Below are 24000 nucleotides of genomic sequence, written 5' to 3' on the forward strand. Positions count from 1 at the left end.
AGAGAGAGAGTGTGAAAGAGAGAGAAAGAGTGGTGAACCGAAGAAGAGTGGAACAGGTGCGTTTCCCAGCAAATACTATTATAAAACTAATACGTATTCTTTGCATTAGCATATACATTATATAGTGGCATTTTCTACATCAGAAATGCGTTTTTCATGTCTTTTTTTTCATTCTTGTATCTGTATTCTGGAAGTTTAGTTTGTGTTGCTGTATCAATTAATTATACTGCTGTTCTTCTAATGATCTTAGATGAGCTTCTTGTAGCTCTTTATATATATATATATATATATATATATATATATATATATATATATATATATATATATATATATATATATGACCATTTCTGAACTGCTGCCTGTGGAACAGTTTGTAAAGGTAATATGGTGTTAAAACCTGTGTAACTGCAGGTGTGCCTACTTTTAGGCTACTTCCTTTACCTGTTTGGCTCACAGGAGATTAGTCGACTTGTCCCAACTTGTAGCTGGGGATTGATTTCGCTCTAATTAATACTACTTCAGTATCCAGACAATCATGTTCCAGTCTGTAGTTTATTAGAACACTACATGGCCATAAAGAACATGGTGAGGGGGTATCAAGTGCATTTCATTTCTCTACTAGGTATCAGGTGTGAAGTTTAATATCATTTTTTCAGTATGCTTTTAGTTTATACCTTTCTGACCATTTTGCAAGAATTTACAGCTCTAGTTTTTCCTTCTCCTGGACTTATTTTTACGAGTATTTTGTTTATATATTATGCTCATGATATGAACATGAACAGTTTATTAATTGCGATTTATCACAGGATAGGACAGGATACATAAGGCCCCAATTTGAATATTTATAAACATACTTTTTTTTTTTGGTTTGGATTAAACCTATTCATTACATAATTCAAGATTAGATCCAATAAGACAAAATATCCAGTCGTGGGTGAGACAGGATTAAGGCTGAGGGAGTCCACGGACACACACAGTTGTGTGTACTGTGGTGGAATTCACTGACACTTGAGCTTTTTTGACATACAAATGTGCTAAATCTTTTATGCAATCAGAGAGAATGGGATTAGCCATGAATACTGTCCCATTTGTTTGGTTTACATTTTTCTTTAACATCGGCCAATCAGAACAGTTTAGGGTCTGTTCGGAGCAGTGCAAGCGTACCACAGACTGACAGCTCATTGTGTCTCAACACTTGGTCTGTTGTTTAAGGAGTCTTAGGAAAAGGGACAATAGCAGGATTACATTGTTAGTTGGGACAATGCAGCTTTTGACTCTTATTGCCCTTGGTGTGCGATATCACAGCTGACCACCAGGACGTGGCAATTGTTATTAGAAGAGTCGATTTGCCCAATGTTAAACATATTTGCAGGACTTATACCATTCTCTTTATACAGTTTGTGGTTTTTTTTGTTTTTTTTACAGTGTTCAAATGAAACAGGATTTATAATGCAGGATACTTAACACAGTGCATAAGACTGGAAATATAGTGCAGTAAACATAATGGTGGAAGGTTGAGACAGGAATGTTGACTGCAGTCAAAACAAGAATTACAATGATGGAATACATCATTAATAAATACTAAGGAGTCTACATGAAGAAATAGTAGCTGAGCAATTTCAATTCAGGAGTCATAGTGCAGGAATTATAACACAAGTTTAATTCAGAAAGGTGCAAAAATCAGAAGACCTTTATCAGCACAAAATGTCTTTACATGCTGGACATGAACTATTGGAAAAAATACAAATTTTCTGATTAAAAAGTTAATACAGAAAACATAAATTACACATTATCAGCAACACAAGCCATCGTGGTAAAAATGATAAATTCTGATCTTTGGTTGTCTTTATTTGTCACAACACTGTTTAGTCTAAATGTAGGTGTTCACTGGTCTTGCTTTCGTCTGTAAACATCAAAAAGAAAGCAATATCTTCTTCTTTCGGCTGCTCCCAATAGGGGTCTCCAAAGCAGATCATCCGTCTCCATACCCCCCGTCCTCTACATCTGCCTCTTTCAACCCAACTACCTGCATGTCTTCCCTCACCACATCCATAACCCGCCTTCTTGGCCTTCCTCTTTTCCATTCTCACCATTCTCCTACCGATATACCCCATGTCCCTCCTCTGCACATGTCCAAACCATCTCAATCGCGCCTCCCTCACCTTGTCTCCAAAACATACTACATACGCTGTCCCTCTAATAAACTCATTTCTAATCCTGTCCATCCTCGTCACTCTCAAAGAAACCTCAACATCTTCAAAAAAAAAGAAAGAAAAATACATTATCAATATTACATAACAACAACCTATAACCAACGCTTACTTGTTGAATGAATAAAAGGTTGGCTCTATACAGTATAGCATACACTGTGTGTGTGTGTGTGTGTGTGTGTGTGTGTGTGTGTGTGTGTGTGTGTGTGTGTGTGTGTGTGTGTGTGTGTGTGTGTGTGTGTGTGTGTGTGTGTGTGTGTGTGTGTGTGTGTGTGTGTGTGTGTGTCTGGGCAGATTCTTATGTCAGTCATTAACCATTTTCTCATGTTCTTTGAAGCAGAGATGGTGTTTAATGAGCTAACCTCTACCGCTGTGCAACTATATGACGAGTGGATTAAAGATGCAGGTAAAATGATCCACAAGTCATTGAACAATATTCTGTAAGCTAAGTATAAACACATAGTAAAGGTCCTGCTATTTTATAAACAAACAAACCATAAGCTAAAATTTGATAATGAATTTTGAACATTTACACCTTTTTACCTTTTCTAATTTTGTAAATGATAATAGTCTGCTATTTATATCATTACTGAAAAAGACCAGTGTCATATTTATATATTGGTAACTGAAATATGACTAAATGAAAAGCCAACATCACAGACACAAAATCTGCTTGAGTGAGTGATATGGCCACCATTGGTGCTTTATTGAGATCTAATTATATTTGCATGCTTTAGACCCGAGGACTGAAGACTGGCTGCTCATGTCCTCTCCTCTGCCTCAGACCATCATCATTGGTGCCTATATCTATTTTGTGGTGTCACTGGGGCCCAAGCTGATGGAAAACAGGAAGCCATTTGATTTGAAGAGGGTCCTCGTGATCTACAACTTCACCGTCGTGGCACTTTCTCTCTATATGTGTTACGAGGTACACAAAAATCGAAATCTAAAAAGTAGCTGACAAATGCCACTTTTTTTCCCCTTACATGATATAATAATTTAAATTGAACTATTAAAGTAAAAGAACTAGAAAGTTAAAGAGACAAGTATTCAAACTTCTGATTGCAAAGTAACACGTTAAGGCATCAATAGTAAACATGTTGCACTTGATTCCATTTTTTAACATCACCCTTATGCAAATCAGGTTTGACCGAGTTCACACCTAAAAAATGCATGGAGGTATTTACACCACACCTAGTGTTTTGCTTTTTTTTTTTGTGGAAGCATTGGTGTGTTGAAGGTGAAGAATTTTTTGTCACAAGGCTTTGGTTTTGGTTGTTCAAACCAAAGACTTCCTGAAGTAAAATTATGGGTATGTATTTAACAAGCTACACAAATAATATTTTGAACAAATGAATACTGAATGTTTGTTGTTTTTAATTCTGAATAAATTGGCGTTCTATTAATATAAACAATTCCTCATTTCTTATGAAATGGTCATGTTTCACATATGACTGAGGAGAAATGCATGTTTGCAAAGTTCTATACATAAATTATTTATTCATAACTAGTTAATATCAATGTCACCGCAATATGTGCACTTTTGTATTCCTTTAACATTGTCAATGAGTAATATGTTGACTGAAATAAGTAAATGGAGATATTTAGAAATAGCTGCTGAATTTCTTTAGGAAAAATCGAGTAGTTCTGTGTACATAAACCCTGATGTGTTTGAGCAGGGAGCTCCAGGTTCAATCATATGAAGAAATGAATTTGGCTTAGAAATTGACTCAGACATGTTGCGTGTTTTGGCCTGTAGTATTTTGCTGTAGCTGTGAGCGGATAAAATGATCTGTAAGGTGTAAAAAGTGAGCTTTAGTACCTCAGAGATATAACTACTTGATACAATCCACAGTTTTCAAGTCATTAGCTATATGGCTATCTGAATAATATAGGGTCCTGTGTGCTGGAGTGAGTTCTGTGCACAGCTAATAAAGTATCATCTATCACTTTTTGGCCAGTAAATGAAATAGTTTCACAGGAACCTTATCAGGACCAAAAGTATATATTTCACTAGACTCAGTAAACAGACTAATGGTGTAAATGCAGATTTATTTATTTAAAATCTTTTGTTTGTTCATTTAATCCTTTATTTATCTTTTTCAATATTATAAAATGAATGTTAAAGATGGAGTATATCAAATATGAAAAAGTGTTAACATTTTAAATCAAAATCACTAAAGAATTGTGATCTATCTGACATTGTGTGTGTGTGTGTGTGTGTGTGTGTGTGTGTGTGTGTGTGTGTGTGTGTGTGTGTGTGTGTGTGTGTGTGTGTAGTTTGTGATGTCTGGCTGGGGCACAGGCTACTCGTTTAGCTGTGATCTGGTGGATTACTCCCACTCCCCACAGGCTATGAGGGTAAGTTCACATGTACACAGGAAATTAGTCTTACTTTATTATTATTATTATTATTATTATTATTATTATTATTATTGCTTCTAGTGATTATTAATATAAACTGAAAGTGAAAAGTGGGTGTGAGCAATTTGCTATGATGATTACTTGTGGTAGTTTAGTGGTTATGATGATGGCTTTCGAAACGGGAGGTTGTGAGATCGATTCCTAGCACCACCAGACTGGCACTGTGTGGCCCTTGTGTAAATCCTTTTACCCCCTACTGCTCACTTGTATAAGTGATATCATTGTAAGTTGCTGTGGATGACGGCATCTGACAAATGCTAAAAACGTAAATGACTTTTTTGAAATGTGTTGGATATGGGGGAAAAAAGTGACGTAATTCTAAATAACACTGAGCTCTTTGTTTACTAGATGGCCCACACATGCTGGCTGTACTACTTCTCTAAATTTATTGAATTGCTGGACACAGTAAGTAAGCTAAAAAAAAAGGTGACGCATTGAGTGCAGTAAAAGTCGCTGTAGCCCATCTGCTCCCTTTAGTAATGGTTTAATCATGTCCTTCTTGGCCAGGTGTTCTTTGTGCTGAGGAAAAAGAATAACCAGATCAGTTTCCTGCATGTCTTCCATCACTCCATAATGCCATTCACATGGTGGTTTGGTGTCAAGTTTGCTCCAGGTACACTCTCTTCTTTTTGTATCACTGAACACAAACGCGAGAATTTTCACTGCTGTCTATTTATTAGACTACAAGCTGCCCCGACCTCCCCCCCCACCTTCTAGTTTTGTAATGTTATACAGGAGAAAGTGCTGTTTCACTGAGTGAAAAAAGAGCCTTGTCTATTATGAACTTTAAATAATTGTTGGGATCTCCCACCATGCTTGACAGTGTTGTTGAGCAACAGCAGAATTGATCTTCCTTATTAGATTTATTTTCTTGCTCTCCATTTTCTTTCTTTAGATCTAATGATTTATTTTCTTTTATTGGCTCAGTATCGAAGCACCTGCATACATTAGGGTGTTTTATGTAAAATAGACATACATGAGAGTAAATTGTGGCATTGTGTATGGAAATGACATGTTAACCAGTGAGTCAGCAGGAAGCTGATTCGATAAACGTGCTCACATCACCCCCTGTTTTGATGTCTAACAGCACTTTTCATGAAATGGACACTGTTTTGTTTATGTGAAATTCTGTGTGCTCAAATCCACTTTCCCATTGATGAATGTTTCTGTAAATAGTACTGATACAGAACTTTACAAAAAAAATATGAGGGCCATTTTAAGGGCCATGTCATGGATTTGAGGCCTGAAAGTTAAACCACGAATGATTCCTAGAAATCTTTTTGCTTGAACCCACCAATATTTTCAGTACATGCGATGATATGCTTCTGAAGGATCCTGTTTTTTTTTTATATATATATATATATATATATATATATATATATATATATATATATATATATATATATATATATATATATATATTTTTTAAACCTCTTAAAAACCATAAGTCCCTATACTGACAATACAGAGAAAATAGACATACATTAATCATAGTAAAGCTTAGTTGTTCAGGCTCTGGGTTGCTGAACTGATGAACTCATAGATGGATTATGGCTGATAGTGCATTCCTCCAAGCTTGTTACACTGCTTTGTGATGCAGCACGAGCCTCAGTTTCGAAAGGCTACACTTGACTGGCTTGACGTGTTTCGAGTACATGTTCATGCACTTTTTCTGTTTGGTAGCTGTATTGTGATTGGGAAGAATTCTCTAGTCACAGGCAGGTGACCAAACTGTGGAGAACAATGGGGGAATATTGTCCCATGTTGATTATTACGAACTGTTGTATTTAAGAAAGAACAATCGGGACTTGCTCAGAAACCTAAACTTGTCTTCCAGGTGGCCAGGGAACGTTTCACGCCCTTCTGAACTGCATAGTTCATGTAATAATGTACACGTACTATGGCCTGTCAGCACTGGGACCTGCTTATGAGAAGTTTCTGTGGTGGAAGAAGCACCTGACATCTATCCAGCTAGTAGGTGTTGAATGTAAAACATAATTTTTATCTGTATTATAATGAGGACACTTTTTCTGAATCAAATATATTTGTACTTTTATTCATAAAAAGAACTCTGTTTTACTCTTTGTGTACAGACACAGTTTATGATCATCACCACTCACATTGCTCAGTACTTCTTTATGAAGGATTGTCCCTATCAGTACCCCATCTTCATTTACATCATCGCCCTCTACGGCTTGGTCTTTCTCCTGCTGTTCCTTAACTTCTGGTATCACGCGTACACCAAGGGCAAGAGACTTCCCAAAGTTCTGCGGAGTACAGACAAGGTCCAGAACAACAACAGCATCGACAGCAAACAGGAATAACCACCTTCAGGAATTATTTTGAAATGACAATCTGACTCACATGGAGTACTTGAGCACTGCTGTTTACTGGCCTACTGTACTTTTTATAATAGGATTATTTATATTTTTGAGAAATAATGTATAGCACAAATAGGTCTAAAGTTGGTTCAAAAGAAGATAGAGATGAATATAACTTCAAATATAGCTGAAAGGAATTATTAATGTTGCAACCTCTTTATTGTTGTACACCTTAATGCACATTGGTGGTCATTGGAGTCCTGAATCTTCTACTTTAGAAACGTACACATTGGATATGAAGCCAGATTTACCTCACTTTAAATTCTCAGCTTTACATTTAGCTATATATCTTGAAACGTATTATCCCATAACTGTAACAAATGAGCTTACATGAAAGGTCTGTAGTTACAAGAGTAAAAATTGTCTCAACCCGTCCACCATTGGTAAAATTACTAATTCATAATACAGTTCCCTTTCCAGGCATTAAAGATCTCCCCCAGTGCCTTAACTATTTTTATCTCCTACATTCCCTGGACTTCCTCTCAGCTTTAGAAAGCATGCTGATATAGACATATAGTCTGTTTCTGTCTTTAGTAATCTACAAAACGTTTGCACTACATTCAGTTTTAGAGAAATACAGGACAATATGAATGTCCCTGAAGGAGCCAGTGCATTTATCTGGACCTCTGATTAAATGATTAAGTTCTGATCTTGGATCAGATCCTGTCTGACCGTGATTAGGTGGATATGAAGGCAAAAGGCCTATCCAAGACCAGAACTGTTATTCAGAAAATATTTGCAAATAGGGGTTCAGATAATACTACACTATTGGCGATTTGGGACAGGACTGATAAGACAGCATGTCTTTGAAATATAAATGCTAAGGAAGGAAGCATTGTGCAGATAAAGTGCTCATATTATCTTAGTACTGTCATGATTGTCCTTGTCTAGGACATGATTTCACTTTCTGATTTTTATACATGTGAAATCGAATATGTGAACGGTGTTTTAAAATGTATATTTATAAAGAAATAAAGACTTTTCACTAGTAAATTGGTGTAGATGTCTGAGTAGTGTTGTTTTGCGTACTAAACATTAATACGTATAATCCTAGAGCTCCCCCATGTGGAGGGTTAAATTGTTGCAACGGCAATGAATGGAGCTGGTTTGCGGTTGTAAATACGAACATCTTCTTTCAGCTTCTTCCTTTAGGGGTCGCCACAGCGGATCATCCGTCCTCATACTCCCCTGTCCTCTAAATCTGCCTCTTTCAACCCAACTACCTGCATGTCTTTCCTCACCACAAACCCGTAAACCGCCTCCATGTCCCTCCTCTGCACATGTCCAAACCATCTCAATCACGTCTTACATGCGCTGTCCCTCTAATAAGATCATTTCTAATCGTCACTCACAACGAAAACCTCAACACCTTGGCTTTCCTCTTTTCCTCCTTCGTAGCAGCTTTATCATCAGCATTCTCTTACCGATGGTTGTAAATAAGAACATAAATTGATTTTAAAAGATTTTGTGAGACATATTCCAGCATACTGGAGAGCTAGTTATGGGAAATGATCATGAGCTTGACATTTCTGATGCATAAAGGGCAAATGCAACGGCATTTTTTCTCTCACTATGCTAATGACCCTTACTTCATCATGTCAAACTCATGCTACATGACCAGTCTTGACACCCTGAACTATATAACAGTGATAGTCATGGAAAAATACAGATATTCTGAGTTTCACAGCACACTGAAAGCAAAAAAAAAAAACTCACTTCATTAGGAACATCTCTAAAACTGCTCCTTAATGCAATTTTCCAATAAGTCAATCATGTGGCAGCAGCACAATGCCTCAGAAGATTCATCTACAGGTCAAGAGCTTCAGGTAGTGTTCACATAAAACATCCAAATGAAGGAAAATAATGGTATTTGTAATTGTTCAGAGCTAAGAGGTCTATAGTAACCCAATTTATTACCTTTTTACAGCTGTGTTGCACAGAAAAGTATCTCAGCATGCACAGAACATCAAACCTTGAGGTGGATGATATACAACAGGAGAAAACCAGATCAGGTTCCACTCCTGTCAGCAAAGAACTGGAATCTGAGGCCATCATGTGTACAGACTTTCCAAAACTCTATCGTGGGAAAAAAACAAATTTAAAATATAGATAGATTCTAGTGTTATATACCAGTAACAATGACTGTTCAGATTTTAAATGGCACAAAAAGGCTTATATAGTCATGGAAGTAAATTATGTAAAAAAAAAAAAAAAAAAAAAAACAGAAAAAGAAAAAAATGATCCAATATGCAAACAACCCTTAAAACTAACAAAGTGTGTAATTTTCCCCAAAATTCACTTTATGCAATTAAACAAACATTTACATGAATAGACGCATTAAAACGGTTTCAAATAGTTATAAAAACTTTTCTAAAGGGTAAATTACTTTTTCTAATTATAGTCTCTATGTCCTTTCTGCCTCATTTTTAATGCAGCTCATGATTCATGTACTAAAGGTTTCAGGAAACCACTATTTTATTAGAACAGAAAATGCAGACCTGTACATGTTAACAGTAAAATGGGAAAGATCAGTAACTTATAATAAATATCTGCAGGATCTCAATTTGACCAATGCTTTTGTGCTTTTGAAAGACAAAGCTGTACAAACAGTTACTCTGGTGGTCTCTAAAATAATTTCGTGGCATCACTTGCTCTTTGCATGATGAGGTTTAACAGTATTCTCCTGTGCTTTTTATGCAGTCTAACTAAAACTGGGTCATGGTACAGAATGTGTGAAGCAGCAGGTCACAATAAATTTGTATTTTAAAAAAGAATGCTTAAGGGTGCTTTTCCAAATAAAAATTTCTTTATGGAAAAATCACTGACTCAGTGATTCACACGAGACACAAACTGGAACTATAACATTTACCAGTCAAACTAGTTAATCTTTATTGCAATGCAGTTTAGATTGTAGATACATTTAGATAGTTAGAAATAGAATTATCATTTATAAACATTTGAACCTGTTCAGGGTTGTGGTAAATCTGGGGCCTATCATGAGAACAATAGAAATGGGGCAGCCTCTTTCTTCCTTGTTGTAATAAAGATGAAATAAAGATTGGATTAACTCTGTAACGAGTAGGGCAGAAAAAATCAAGCTCAAAAACAAGGTGCTTGTGCAACTTGACTGATTGCACTTGCATTTATACATTTTACTTGATTAGAAGCTGGCAAAATATAGATAAAAACATTTTTTACAAGTCTCCTTATAAAGGAAAATTTTATACAGAGTTAACCCACTTAAGTCTGCTGGACCAGACAACATTCCTGGCAGAGTGCTCAGGGAATGTGCAGAACAGCTAGCGGATGTCTTTACCGACGTCTTCAACAGCTCCCTGAGCAGCAACTTTGTTCCTACATGCCTCAAGACGACGACCATCGTCCATGTGCCGAAGCAGTCAACTGTCTCCTGCCTCAATGACTATTATCCGTCGCGCTCACATCCATCATGATGAAGTGCTCCGAGGGGCTCGTCATGAGGCACATAAAGACCCAGCTTCCACCCTCACTGGACCCTATGCAGTTTGCCTATCGTCCAAACCGTCTCCACAACCCTCCATTTCTCCCTCACCCACTTGGACCTGAAGCTAACATCATTGTGGACGACCCCACACACCCCTCACACACACTCTAAACCCTCCTGCCATCAGGAACGTGGTTCAGAAGCATTCGGGTCTCACATCCAGACTGTGTAACAGCTTTTTCCCGCAAGCCATCAGACTCCTCAATACACAGAACTAACACACACACACACACACACACACACACACACACACACACACACACACACACACACACACTCAACTGTGTGTTACTGAACTGTACAACCTGAACTTAACACACACTTATTTCTCATCTCAATCCATTCCAACACCATTTGTTTATTATTTATAAATAACCATATAATACCATTTGCTGTTTTTTTGCACTGCATAGTGTTTGTCCCTATCTTGTGTTATGTTTATTGTCCCACACTGTCTTGTGTTGTCTGTCTGTCTATACTGTTTTTTTGTCTGCACTGTTTGTTATGTAGCTTTGTGTTGTGTTGTAGATCTATGTTGTTTAATCTAGCACCATGGTTCTGGAGTAATGAGTTGTCTCATTTTTAGTGTGTACTGTGTACCACTGTATATAGTAGAAATGACAATGAAAGCCTCTTGACTTGACTTGATTTACTCAATAACAATCTTTATTTACCAGCAGTTCATCTTCCATGTCGGTAATTTCTTACCTGCCTCTTAATTTCCAACCTGATTTAGAAAGATGAAAAAAAATTTTCAACATTGATAATTTAATTTGGGCAAAAATGCCTGGGCCATGTCTCATAGGATTCATCATGCCAAATGACAGCCCTAAATATGTACTTTTTTTTTTCAGTCTGAGACAAGACTTATAACCACATTAATATAAGAAGTGGTTTGGCAAAATAGAAAAAAATTCTGGATGCTGGAGAACAGATTAGATGCTTTAGTGCACATATTAAATGTGGTTGAGAGGAAACAGAAAAAAAGCTTGTGCTTGTGATGCGGTTGAAACCATTAGCCTGGTGTCATTGAGATTATGTGACCAAAGGTTATTGCAAACAGATGGGCTGTAGCATTTGTGGATATTTTATGCCACAACTTGGCCTTAGAGCTTGACAGGAGGTGAACCATAGCAACACGTTTGGGTGGTGATGATGATGGTAGACTGCACAAGTACATTGTTAAAAAAAAAGAAACAACACAAAAACAACAGAGCCCTTGCTAGGGTTGAATTAATTCTGCATTTAAAGAAAATTGTATATAATACATATATAACGTGTGTAACTGTACACAAAATTCACGGTTCAGTACATACCTCGGTTATTAATCATGGTTCGGTTCAATTTCGGTACAGTAAGGACGAATAAATGCAAAACATAAAATAGCTTGTCGTTTTTATATTAACGCAGTTTATTATTATTAACATTTGAGACAAATAGAATAGGCAGCCGTTTGAAAGATTATCCTATAGTTAGCGGTCGTTCCATGTTCAAGACTTGGCAATATATTAAAAAAATTAAATAAAATTTTATAATATTTGTAAAGTGGATGCTCACCGCACAAACTTGGAAATAACAGATATGTGCTAACGGAAAAGTAAATAAAGTTCATTACAGCCTGAAGACAGTGTGGTTTTGAATATAATAACTGTCAACTCTTTTTAGTGTATGTGTCGTCTATGAGCCCAGTGACTTCTCTATTAAATTAGCAAACCACATGCAGTAATGTTCAGATTGTTGAAGGGGTTTAACTGGGTCAATAAATGGTTTTAAATGCATTCAAATGAGCCTAGGGTGGAACATTGCTTTGATTGTCTATACTCATTTCTGAGTGAATCATCATAACCTGTATGATGTGGTTGAAGAGAGGTTATTTTTAATCATGAGGCACAAAACGCAGACTCATGAGTGCATTTGGTGGAAATCCTGACTCCTTACTTCTGTTAATTTGTGACTGTTATCAGTTAACTTGTGTCTGGACACAATCATTCCCTCCCACAGTGGGAAAGAAGTATGGGATGACTAAATATGGCATTAATATATACTGCTTTATTTGGGTAATCCATAAAAAAAATGTTCTGCAAATAAGATTATTTCTTATAATAAGATTGTTTTGGACAACATTTACAATAGTTTTATACAATTCGAATTGTATACCTACGATGATTTATTTTTAAAACCGATTGTAGAATCATTCAGAATGTCAATGACAGACATGGACACTATATAGACAGAAGTTTGTGGACAGCTTTCTATCACACTCATGTGGGAAAATAGTGTGCAACATTGTCTAGAATGTCCATGTATGCTGTAGTATTACAATTTCCATTCACTTGAACTAAGAGGCCCAAACCTTTTTCAGCATCCTGTGCGCAAAGCAAGCTTTAAGGTTTGCCCACGCTGGAATGAAAAGACATGAGGGTCCCCTGACCTTAACCCTATTGAAAACCTTTGGGATGAAACTTTTATTGATATCATGTATTGTAAATGATGATATTCAACTGTTTTGCAATTATATGTTTAGGAACATTATTCTGAAATGTTCTTTCACAGATTGGTGAAGCTCTGCCCATCTTTACTTCTGAGAGACTCTGCCTTTTTAATATACACTATTTATACACAATCATCTTACTGACCTATTGTCAATTGACCTAATTAGTTGCTAAATGTTTCTTTAACTGTTTTATTTTGATAACACTTACTTTACCCAGACTTCTGTTGCCCCGTCGCAACTTTTTTAAATGTGTTACAGCCATCAAATTCATAATTACCTTGTTTTTTAATTCAAATATAACAATTCCTCAGTTCAAACATATGATATGTTTTCTATATTTTATTGTGAATAAAATATTGGTTTATGACGTTTGTAAATTATTGCATTTTGTTTCTATTTACATTTTACACAGTGTCCCAACTTTTTTGGGAATTGGGGCTGTGTAAATATTGTTGAATGCATAAGTATTCACATATTTCTCTTCCCTAAAATGTTTCTTTTGGAGAGAGACAAGGTTACAAGGCACATTTTATTAGTTGCTGATTTTATGGGCCTAAATTTATTAGTTTATTACTTATTCCCACAAGTGAAATAACAGAGAATTCCACAGGATGATTATAATGCAGACGACATTCATCAATACCCCAGAGTTTTTGAAACCCTTATCAACTTTACCAAACCAACAGATTGTATGCACTAGTAATTTAAACAGCAAACATCTGTGGATTGTAAATTCTCTGCCCTTCTTTTGATCGTTGTTGATCTGCCCTTGAGCAAAGCATAAATTCAAAATCTGCTCCATTGGTGCTAAAAACTTTGAGAAAAAAAAAAAACCCTGAAAGGTTGCATGGACACTGCAACAATCTCATAACTCATCATAACTATTTTAATGTCAACATAGTAAAACCAAAAGTAATAAATACCCAGAGTTGTAAGGCTGCTATAGGACAATTCCTTCTGCTACAAAGTCAGCTTTTATATTTAAATACTTTTTAATCTACAGTGTACATGTTATATGGATAAATAAGCCATAAAACCCTCTTGACTAAAAAATGTGCAGGGAAAAAACATCTGGTTGCATGGGGGCATGGTGGATTAGTGGTTAGACTGTTCTCCTTGTGCTTCCGGGGTTTCCTTCGGGTACTGCAGTCTCCTTCCCAAATCTAAAGGCATTTTGTTGGCTGATAAGCACTTACTAATTGTCTGTAGTGTGAGTGTGTGTGTGTGTGTGTGTGTGTGTGTGTGTGTGTGTGTGTGTGTGTGTGCAATTATGCCCTGTGATAAGTTGGTACTCATTAATAGATGCTTCTTGCCCTAAGTTTCCTGCAGTAGTCTTTAGGCTCCCCATGTAACCCTAATCAAACTCTTAGTAGCATGCATGTGTGTGTGTGTGTGTGTGTGTGTGTGTGTGTGTGTGTGTGTGTGTGTGTGTGTTTCTATCTCATTTTAAATTAGATTTAGCTTTACTAATAACAGAATTCTTGGATGAGTTAGATGATTCTTTGCATTCCTTCAGGCAAATAAAACAAGATAAAGGATTTAATTCGGATTATAGAAAAACAAACTTTTCCTAAATACATTATTTATTATAACGACCTGAAGTTCAATAAACTACCCCGAGCAAATATTTCACCCCAAGGCTCATGCTAGTGTTTGGATTGTTCGATGCAGCTGTCAGTGATGCTCATGAGGCAGACTGTGGGAAAGAGAACAATGAGGTGTCATTAGTGATAGCTTCGGTTTAACCAAGTGACCTAAAATAACCTGAAGCTTGCCATCACATCCCTCGGATTAGAGGATTAAGTTACAAAAACAAATATTCTGCTCTTTAAGCAGTGCTGTTTATACAGAGCTATTGCCCAGCATGGGAGCACAGAGACAGAATCCTTGAATAGGACAGTGACGTAATAGGACATTTCTCCCTGTGCAGTAATGATGAATGATGTGTTCATCAGCTACTAATCCCAGTAATCATGAGTGGAGCTTGTGAGTCGTGGCTGTGACTTGGTCTATGCTGCTATCCTGCTGTGATGCTGCGGTAGCCTTGGCTCTGGCTCCAGCCTCAGCCTGAGGAACTCTGGGGGAGTGGGAGGGGCTTGGTGGGCAGTGGAGCAAGATGATTGGCTTAGACACTGGGAACTCTGTTGTTGTTCCATCCTTAAACCACAGAGCATTGAATCTCCCTAGCACAGGAAGCACTGGGGGACACTTTCTCTGCCTCTTCAGGGTGGACTGTATCGCAGTGACAACACAGCTGAATCCCTAAGGGAGGGGGGTTGAACTCTTCTGTCACATTCTGCCTTCCTTGAGGAAAAAAGGGTAAGTTTTTATTTTATGTCTCTTAAATCATCTTGTCGTTTGTTGTCCTAACAGCAGTGCAGAGGATGGGACAGTGGGGGGAAGTCAACATTTTTAGGATGACTTTATATATGAAGTGTCCTGGTTTTATATTTGAATACGCAGTATGGTCTATCAGTATGTGCGAAGAGATGTGTATGGCTGGGTGGCTGGATTTGTAAATCTGTCGGATGGTAATAGTCATGAACAGTGTGAGGCAGGTGCAAGGTGACTTTTAGGAGCCCAACCTCCTCAGAAAACTTGCGACTGCATTGCAAAAAAAAAAAAAAAAAGGACACTTTCTTGTTTAGCATTTCTATGTCCTACTATAAATAGATAAACCCTGTACAGACTGCAGCAGCACTGAGTTACATCCTTCTGCAAACACAGTAGAAAAAAAAAGTATTTAATCATGACTATTACTTTGGGAGAAGAACATTCTCTTTATATTGATGGAGAGAGGCTGTGGTACATGCAAATGGCTCATTTGTTCCTTCATTCAAATAGGTAGAAAACTTCCTTGAAGTTTGATATGTTGGAAAGCACTCAGACTAAATGACTGTATATTTACTTTAATTCTATTATTTATGATCAGATTAAGTCAACTGAAGTGGTGTTGTGCTTACGGTTAGACGGCGGTGAACAGAATTTGTATACAAACATGCCATTTCATACCAGTGAACATGCAAACAACCATGCCATTTCATACCAGTGAACATGCAAACAACCATGCCATTTCATACCAGTGAATGGTTTGGAAAATGTCATTTAAAAAGTTTGAGCCATTTAAGTCTTGCACTTATAAGGCAAAGTCTATAAATGTCTATAAAAGCTCATAGTTATAGTTAATGTTTGGGTAATTTAATGCCTAAGAATGGCTTGCTGTGTTTCATCTAAAAGTTTAGTTTTATCTCTGTGTGTCCTTTGTGATTTACAGTGATTCTGGAGAACTTGAATGGTTCAGAAGGACATGTAATCAGCTATATTTATAGTGTCATTTTAGCCATCTAAAGATGTCATTCATGACGGTAGAACTTCTGCATTTCACTCCATAACATTTGAGTTTCATTGCTTTTCCTGATTTGACATACTGACTAAGCTTAATAACAACATGCCAAAGATTCAACATATATACACACAAAGGTAAGGTCTGTTAATCTCAGTGACTAAACCATGTGTAAATTGACCATTTGACACATTGGTAGTGAAGTGGGGGCTCTAGTTTGGCTTTAAGCACCCACCTTTCACCATGCTTTCAGCCATCAATTGTTCTTTGGAACAGTGAAACTCTTGTGTCATGTTAACCTCTGAGATGCAAATGACGCTTTGTGGTTTGCTTAAATGATGGCTAGCTATTGAGGATGGGACACAGTTGCCTTTGTTCCCATTGCTTATAGCGACAGATCCATAAAGTCTGGGCTCCGTCTGTTTCCTTTCATTTTACGTGGCTATGGCTCACATTGTGCACAGTTAATCAAATATAATCAAAATGGAGAAGTGAGCCAGAGAGCTGACAGATACATCTAGCAGATCCTGGTTAATGTGTTAATGTACCACAGGCAAAGGCAGAGGATGAGGAATTGTTAGACTTTTTTAGTCCAGTTTTTCATATAGTGATGACTACGTGCAAGGTTTTTAGGACCAATGTGGACATTTATATTGCTTTTGACTCTGTATCTGGCATTAAGGCCTGGATCCAATCTGGAAATGTACAACTGAAACAATGGCACAAATAGCCAATGGATTTTGCAACAATTCATTGATTGTCCTGTTTGTTGTTTTGCCTCTAATGCTGGAGGATTACAAGTTCAAATCTTGTCCATGGCCAGAAGGCCAGAAGAAAATAATATATCTTGCTTGATAGTTACAATATGATGTACATTGATCTGTTCTATGGCATTACATGGAAAAAAAAAAGACTTAAGATAAAGTGGTTAGTTTCACAGCTCTGAAGATGCACATTGGTTTTCGTTTATCCCAGTCGGAGGGAACTGATTAAATTGGGCACTTAAGAAGGTGAAAATTTGTTAAAAAATAATCCATTGTTTTTACGATTTTTCAAGTAACCCATTGTTAAAGTCAATGTAATTGATGTTGGCCATCTTTGAAACAAATGTAGCCACTAAAAGAGCCCACCCTTCACATTCACACCCTTCTCCCCTCCCCAAAGATAAACACACTCTTATTTTAGTAATGTTAAGATCTAGCATCAGGATCTAGAATGTTACAGATGCAGTCACTAATGCATCCCCATACACACCAATTGAAAATGTCTCTATTGGATTACATTTGTACAATTAGCTAGTATTGAAACTGGATCAAAGATCTGCACCACGATCACTTTAACTGTTCATAAACAGTTCACCACGGCACTTTTGATTCTAAAGTATTATCTAAATAACCTCAAAGCTAGCAGGTTAAAGAGAATTAAGAAGATTATCACATCTATTCCATTTGTCTGAGATCACAGTTAAATGCTATAATTCCTATGTGGACATTTCAAAAGCATTGGTAAAGAGTTTGAGAGAATATGATTCTTTGCATTTGTGGACATTTTTCTACAATAAACAGGGCACCACTTGACTTTTAACATATGATAATTTGCAGCATTTCTGTTGTTTGTTAACAAATCATGAAATGTTGCATCAATTGCCTTTTGCAGAAAAATAACAAAGTTGATTGTTCAACTGAAATGGGATCTGACCTTTGCTTTGTTAAGTCATACACCACTAAGCCCAGCTAAAGAACATGAAAGAGGTTAGTTAGAGTGCTGATCGGTGTCACACATGTCTGTTATTACAGGAGGGTGGGAGCTCTTCACTGGTCTCCCGGCCTGGGGCAGGGTGTGGGTCAACATCCACAGAGTGAGCCAAAATATTTTCTGCAATCCTAAGCACAGAACCAGTTCTAAATTTAACGGACTTTAGATCTATATTGCCATGAAAATGATCTTTACATATAAAATGGAGCATTAAATTGGTGGTCAAATGTATAATCTATAATGCCTGAGGTCTGGTTGAGGGCATCGCTCTTCCTAGTTGCTCTTTTGTTTTGGCTGTTGTCTTCTATTTTGCATGCATTTGACTAAAGCACATGCACTGCTCATTCCTGTTCCAGCATTTATGGACCTACAAGAATTTCTTAATAGTTGAAAATGGAACTTATATCCTAAACCTATTTTATAAGCAATATGCAACAACATAGGAACATGCTCTACTTACAGTACAAAGATCCTTTTTTTCCAGGACTCTCTCCAAAACAGACGGAACAGAGGCCTTTTGCAAGGCCTCTCTCATGACACATAATGACTTAGCCAGAGTGGACAAACATACAAGACAGCTGCAAATGGGTCAGGGGATACGTACTACAATACATGAGAGTTTAATTAGAAAGCATCAGTTTATTGTGGAATATAAATAATTATTGATTCTGATTGGCTGAAAGGTGTCGATTCATTCTCTATAGCAGCTGCTCTGACCACAGATGATTATTATTTATAGTAATTCATACACTGTTTTATAGACATGACCCGTATACACTTTTCTGTGGGGATATATTCAGTTAGCATTTTTGGAATGTTTCTCAGTGCTTTGTGAAGCTTTGTGAAGACTGTGTCACACTTTTTGCAGTTTCTCTTGACAAGCTGCTTTTTTGATATACTGTCTCTGGAAAAGAGAAAACCTGTTTATTCTTGCTATAATGCAAGTGATAAAAGGGACAAACTTGCTTTATTAAACACAGAATGTGACTTTAAAATATATAGCTTCCTAACATTGCTGGGATATGCAAAGAAAGAATTTCACTGTGCTGTAATGTACATGTGACAAGTAAAAATCTCCTTTATCCTTTTATACAATATAGAATTATTTAATTAATTAATAAAGGATGTAATATTTGGGGAAAATAATAAACTTTAGGGTGCTAACAGGAACTCTGTATTGATTAATTTTCCATAAAAGCCCAATTCAGTATTCTAAAATATATAAAGAAATGAATAAATAAGGAAGCAGTGATGGTTCAGTGGTTAAACGCTGTTGAGTTACTGATCAGTAGGACAGGGGTTCAATCCCCTGCATCAACCTGCCACTTTTGGGCTTTTGAGCTAGGCCTTTAACCTTGTCTTGTGCACCTTATCATGGTCAGACCTGTGACTCCAACATCCTAACAAACAGGGATATGTGAAGTAAATTTCACTGTGCTGTAATGAATACGTAAATAAAGGCCCTTTCTAAATAAGCAAGCAAGTAAATGCTTGCCTGGCCTATACATTCCTGAAGTTATTTTGGTTTCATTTGTAAACTACACAGTTCATAACATAGTGAGTTTCCCATGGAAAACTTCCCATCAACAGTTATTAACTTTTTCTATGTTTAGCCTGCAATCTTTATGGTCAATTTTGCGAGGAGGTTTAGTCTCTGGCAAAAGAAAAAGAGCAAATGTTCTTGTCCTATGTAACATAAAAAGTAATATTGAGTCATAGCTCAGGCCAATTTGTTCCCTTTTACTTCATTAAATGACTAAGTAATGGATTTCTCAAGATCTAGCAAGATCTAGAATAAGTCAGCAGACTGAAAAATGTATCATTAATCCTTAAGTGAGGCAGAATAAAAGACTTTTAACATGCTGGCTTTAGAAAGAATGTATGTCTTTTGTCAAGACAGACAGACAGACAGACAGACAGACAGACAGACAGACAGACAGATAGACAGACAGACAGACAGACAGACAGACAGACTATTCTTCACTCAAGTGATGAAGTGATGATTAATCAACTCACAATAGGAAATAGTGCAGTAACTGCAGTATTACTTTACAATAGAAGATGAATACATGTATTTAATATAAAAGTAACTTAATCACTTGTTTCACTGTATATAGACATGTTAATAACAGAGACCTCAGTCAGATGAACATAAACTAAGGTGGCCAAATAATGATATATTGTGCATTACCTCCAGGTGAGAACCTAGATGGACATTCCCTGACTCACCACATGAAGGAGCCAGAAACCTTCTGAAGCTGCTGTTTTTGGAGATTAAAACCTGGGAAAAACAGCCGGTCCATTTCAGCTCGTTCACCATTTACACTGTGAGAAAAACACAAAGGCAAAGACTAAGCAGTGTGCCTATAGCCAAAACAATGTCACACAAGGCATGCAATAATGTGACAAATGCTAATCTAAAACAGGGAGCAGAGTTTGAGAGCACCTGAAACAGGGTGAAAGGGAGATATAAGGAAAGGGAGTATTTGCTATGATTAAGAAAGAAGAGAATTACAATAATCACCCGCTGAACTTTACATGCATCATTTACGTTATGTTACAGATCCAAAGATTGAGGTGAACCTTTGGAAAATCTGACAAATATCCAATTCTAGAATATTACAATTTCATTGTTTTGTATTGATACTAAAAGTAATTAGTAGTCTCTCTTACACAGGAAGTAGTTGAGGTTTGTGTGTTTTCCCCGTCTAACACACCACATTCAGCTCATGTAGGCACTGGTAATTGGCTGATTAGGTGCTTTTGTAGTGTTATGACCCTCCAGGAAGTCGAGTCTGACACCCTGCCCTAATCAAATTAAATATTTGCACTGTTGCCACCATGTTATATGTCATGGAGATATTCGGGCCTCAAAAGAGCAATCTATAGTTGAGATAATGAATGTTTTCGGAAGATATTTGCCATTTCTTTGTACACTTACTCATTGTCAAACAGGTTGTAATATTATTTATGAAATATAATTTAAAAAATCCATGAAAATCCCTGATATAATTAACTATTCAAAGCCATGACCCAGTCCCTGAGATGTTAAAAAAGCTTTTGATTTGTTCATTTTAATTCACAAGTTTGTAAGTAAGTAAGTTTAAATGTGACTTAGTTGATTAGTTTGAGTAGTTTGCATTTGTGTGTTATCTCAAGTGCAACTGGTGTACAGAAATAACAATAAAAGTTCTACAACTGTGGTGTTGATTTTATGACTCAATCAATCGGTCTATGATTGAAAATTTCACTTTAGTTTATACGTCTATACTTCTTTATACGTCGACTTATGCTTATTACAATAGAACGTCATTTTTTCCCCTTTCAATTAGACAAATTATTTATATTTGTGTTTATTGATAAGTTCAGTAAATCATTACGATATGAAGTATGCTGTGCACGCTTCATATTTTAGCAGGTATGATCACGCACCATTTGTCCATCGATTGCTTTTAGCTGGGTGTGATGTGAAATAAATCACAGTGAATGAGGAACTGGATCGCTTGTAACTTTTTTTTGTCAGCCAATTAGAGTTTCTGTTTCAATGATAGATGTGGAAAAAGCTGGGGCAAGAGATGGAATAAGCCGGGGGTTCTCATGAGATAATTTGGTCTCAGCTTCCACCTTCAGTCAGTAGTACTCTTGTGTTTCCCCAACAGCTTGATATTTTTCGATTTTGTCACCAAGAAATGACAAATAAAAGATGTTTTGGAGGACACTGTTGATGTCTATGACCAAACAACCTCAACAAAGCTTTAATTCCCTTGATAGACATGGTTCTGGACACTTCTAAATCATAAACGGAGCACCCAACAGAAAAGAAGACTTTGACAAGATGTCCTAAACAACTAGGGCACAATCAGGGCTTTAAAGAAAAACCTCATGCAGAGAATCCAAGTCTCTGGCACTCAGCAGGCTTGAGATAAAGGATTTGTTCTGGTTTTCTCATTTGAACTTAAATCCTTGTTTTGTAACTTTGTGGTATTCTCCTGATGTCGAATTTTCTTTTTGCTTGTGTGGAAACTTTGGGCAAGAAGAGATCTATTATATAAAGGACACTCCATCTTCAAGCCCAAATAATACCTTCAAAAGCCAAACATACAGAGTCTGGCCAATTAAATCTCAAGTGAGTCCAATCAAACATGTTCAGCCAATAATGCAGCATCCTACTGGAAAAGGGAAAGCCACTTGTCACAGGCTTGAAATGTTGCAAAAAGCATGTCAATTCACTGATTAGAGTTTTCCCCAGTGTCATTTAGCATTTATGATTTCTCAGAGCTTCTTCTGAGATATTGGAGTATGTACTTTGAAGTGCTTATTACAAGTACTTGCAAAATGTTGTAAGAGTGTAGGTCAGTTTTATATGGATTGCCAGTAGTCCAATGTGTATAAATCATAGTGTAGGATAATGATCTAGGTGTTGGACTTGTAGGTTGTGAGCTCAAATCTCAGCACTGCCAAGCTGCCACTGTTGGGCCACTGAAACTTTAACTGTTCAGTTGCATAAATAAAATAATTGTAAGTCATTTTGCATCAGAGCTTCTGCCAAATGCCATAAATGCTATCATGGATGCCTTACTAATGCAGAGATCATCCTGAGGTGTTCATTTCCTTTGGCACAAGGCTTTTCAGGATTAGATCAAAACATTTTCCATGCTTAAGGCCTTCATTTATTTATTTCTCATATAATGATCACTCCTTTTCTGCCAAGATCATAGCACATCCGCTTGAGAACATAAGATTTAAGTCATGCTGCTGCCATTGTCTGCTTTCTACACAAACATGATTCACATTTGTTAAATATTTCATTGAGGGCCAGATTCCTAATTTTATCTGATCTCTTGCAGAAAGATTTCCTCCCAGCGGCAGGGCCGCTCTGTTTGAGCCGAGGGCCCCACGATGCAGGAGAATACCTGCAGCGGAGAAAGCCAAATGGAAAGCGTGAGTGCACAGATACACTTTGCAATGTTATGTACACGTGATAATATTATGACAGACAGATTAAGTAACTTTTCCATTGAGATAAGAGAGAAATTTTAGCTGAAGAATGCATTTTCTTTCCTCCAAATTAAAAACTGTAACATTAAAGGACTGAGACTGGCTGTCCATCTGGGCCGGTTATATTTGACCTTTGGAAATTTTGCACAGCTGGTACAAGTACATTAGCATTCACCTGCCCTTTCCTATTGCTTGCCACATTTCCTTTTGTTTCTTTTTATAATAGAGCAACATGAGAATGATCACAGTAGGTCAAATACTATTTGATATGGTCAACAACATCCTATTTCCACAGAGAAAAGGAGGATAAGTGAATAAATTAGTTGAAGCATATGAAATGAGATATCTCAGAAATAATCCAATATTCCTTCTGTATTTGGCCAGATGTTCAGAAACAAATGAGTTTGATTTGAGGGTCTAGCTCAAGGGCACAATATCTTCACTTAGAGTACAGAGATGTTAGAAGCTGTTTTCCATAGTACTCACGTCAGATCCACCTCATACTATTAACACCTTCATTTGCCCTTTGAGCCATCTTCAGAGCATAACTTATAGTAACATAATTCGACTGCAAATTTATAATCGTATCTAAGTTTCAATTACTGTCCAAACCATTCAAACTGTTCCAATATTTTTTTTACAGTAGATACACAAGCTGCCCTGCACACAAAAAGATGATGCTCTTATAGATATTCTTTCCACACTCAAGACAACAAAGGAGACTATCCACTAGGCTTGGATATTTAAACTAATTTATACTGTTTAGTCAATTCATGTGTAAAACTTTAGCACTTTTCAGCAACATTTCAATATTAATTGATTTCTGTATATTTTAATGTTGATCTACAGTATGACACGTGAATTTATACAGG

At 36.8% G+C, this 24000-nt stretch overlaps 2 protein-coding genes across 4 annotated transcripts in view; both read left to right on the forward strand.

Annotated features, from left to right (window-relative positions):
• On the forward strand, positions 1-8010 carry elovl7a (ELOVL fatty acid elongase 7a). 3 transcript variants are annotated; one of them, XM_046872236.1, is made up of 8 exons: positions 1-56; positions 2548-2616; positions 2948-3138; positions 4491-4571; positions 4983-5039; positions 5142-5247; positions 6472-6608; positions 6728-8010. In XM_046872236.1, exons 2-8 carry the CDS (start codon positions 2553-2555, stop codon positions 6956-6958), a joined length of 867 nt encoding a protein of 288 aa, XP_046728192.1. In that variant the 5' UTR covers positions 1-56; positions 2548-2552; the 3' UTR covers positions 6959-8010. The 3 variants fall into 3 exon arrangements, with proteins under 3 accessions (XP_046728192.1, XP_046728191.1, XP_046728193.1); XM_046872235.1 differs by having other exon boundaries at positions 2551-2616; XM_046872237.1 differs by having other exon boundaries at positions 16-56; positions 2551-2616; positions 6472-6621.
• A 7226-nt stretch (positions 8011-15236) lies between these two features.
• pde4d (phosphodiesterase 4D, cAMP-specific) overlaps positions 15237-24000 on the forward strand; it is a 169526-nt gene continuing 160762 nt past the window's right edge. The window contains exons 1-2 of the mRNA XM_046870704.1: positions 15237-15351; positions 22978-23071. Coding sequence (XP_046726660.1) covers positions 23030-23071 — 42 coding nt within the window. The 5' untranslated portion in view covers positions 15237-15351; positions 22978-23029. The remainder of the gene's footprint in view (positions 15352-22977; positions 23072-24000) is intronic.

Source organism: Silurus meridionalis, chromosome 17 (assembly GCF_014805685.1).
Source record: "Silurus meridionalis isolate SWU-2019-XX chromosome 17, ASM1480568v1, whole genome shotgun sequence".
Classification (NCBI taxonomy): domain Eukaryota; kingdom Metazoa; phylum Chordata; class Actinopteri; order Siluriformes; family Siluridae; genus Silurus; species Silurus meridionalis.

Excerpts from the sequence above, each read along its gene's own strand:
- elovl7a (XM_046872236.1), top strand. The coding sequence starts at position 2,553 with ATGGTGTTTAATGAGCTAACCTCTACCGCTGTGCAACTATATGACGAG. Across the intron at positions 3,139-4,490 it reads CTCTCTATATGTGTTACGAG|TTTGTGATGTCTGGCTGGGG; the intron begins GTACACAAAAAT and ends GTGTGTGTGTAG. Across the intron at positions 6,609-6,727 it reads ACCTGACATCTATCCAGCTA|ACACAGTTTATGATCATCAC; the intron begins GTAGGTGTTGAA and ends CTTTGTGTACAG.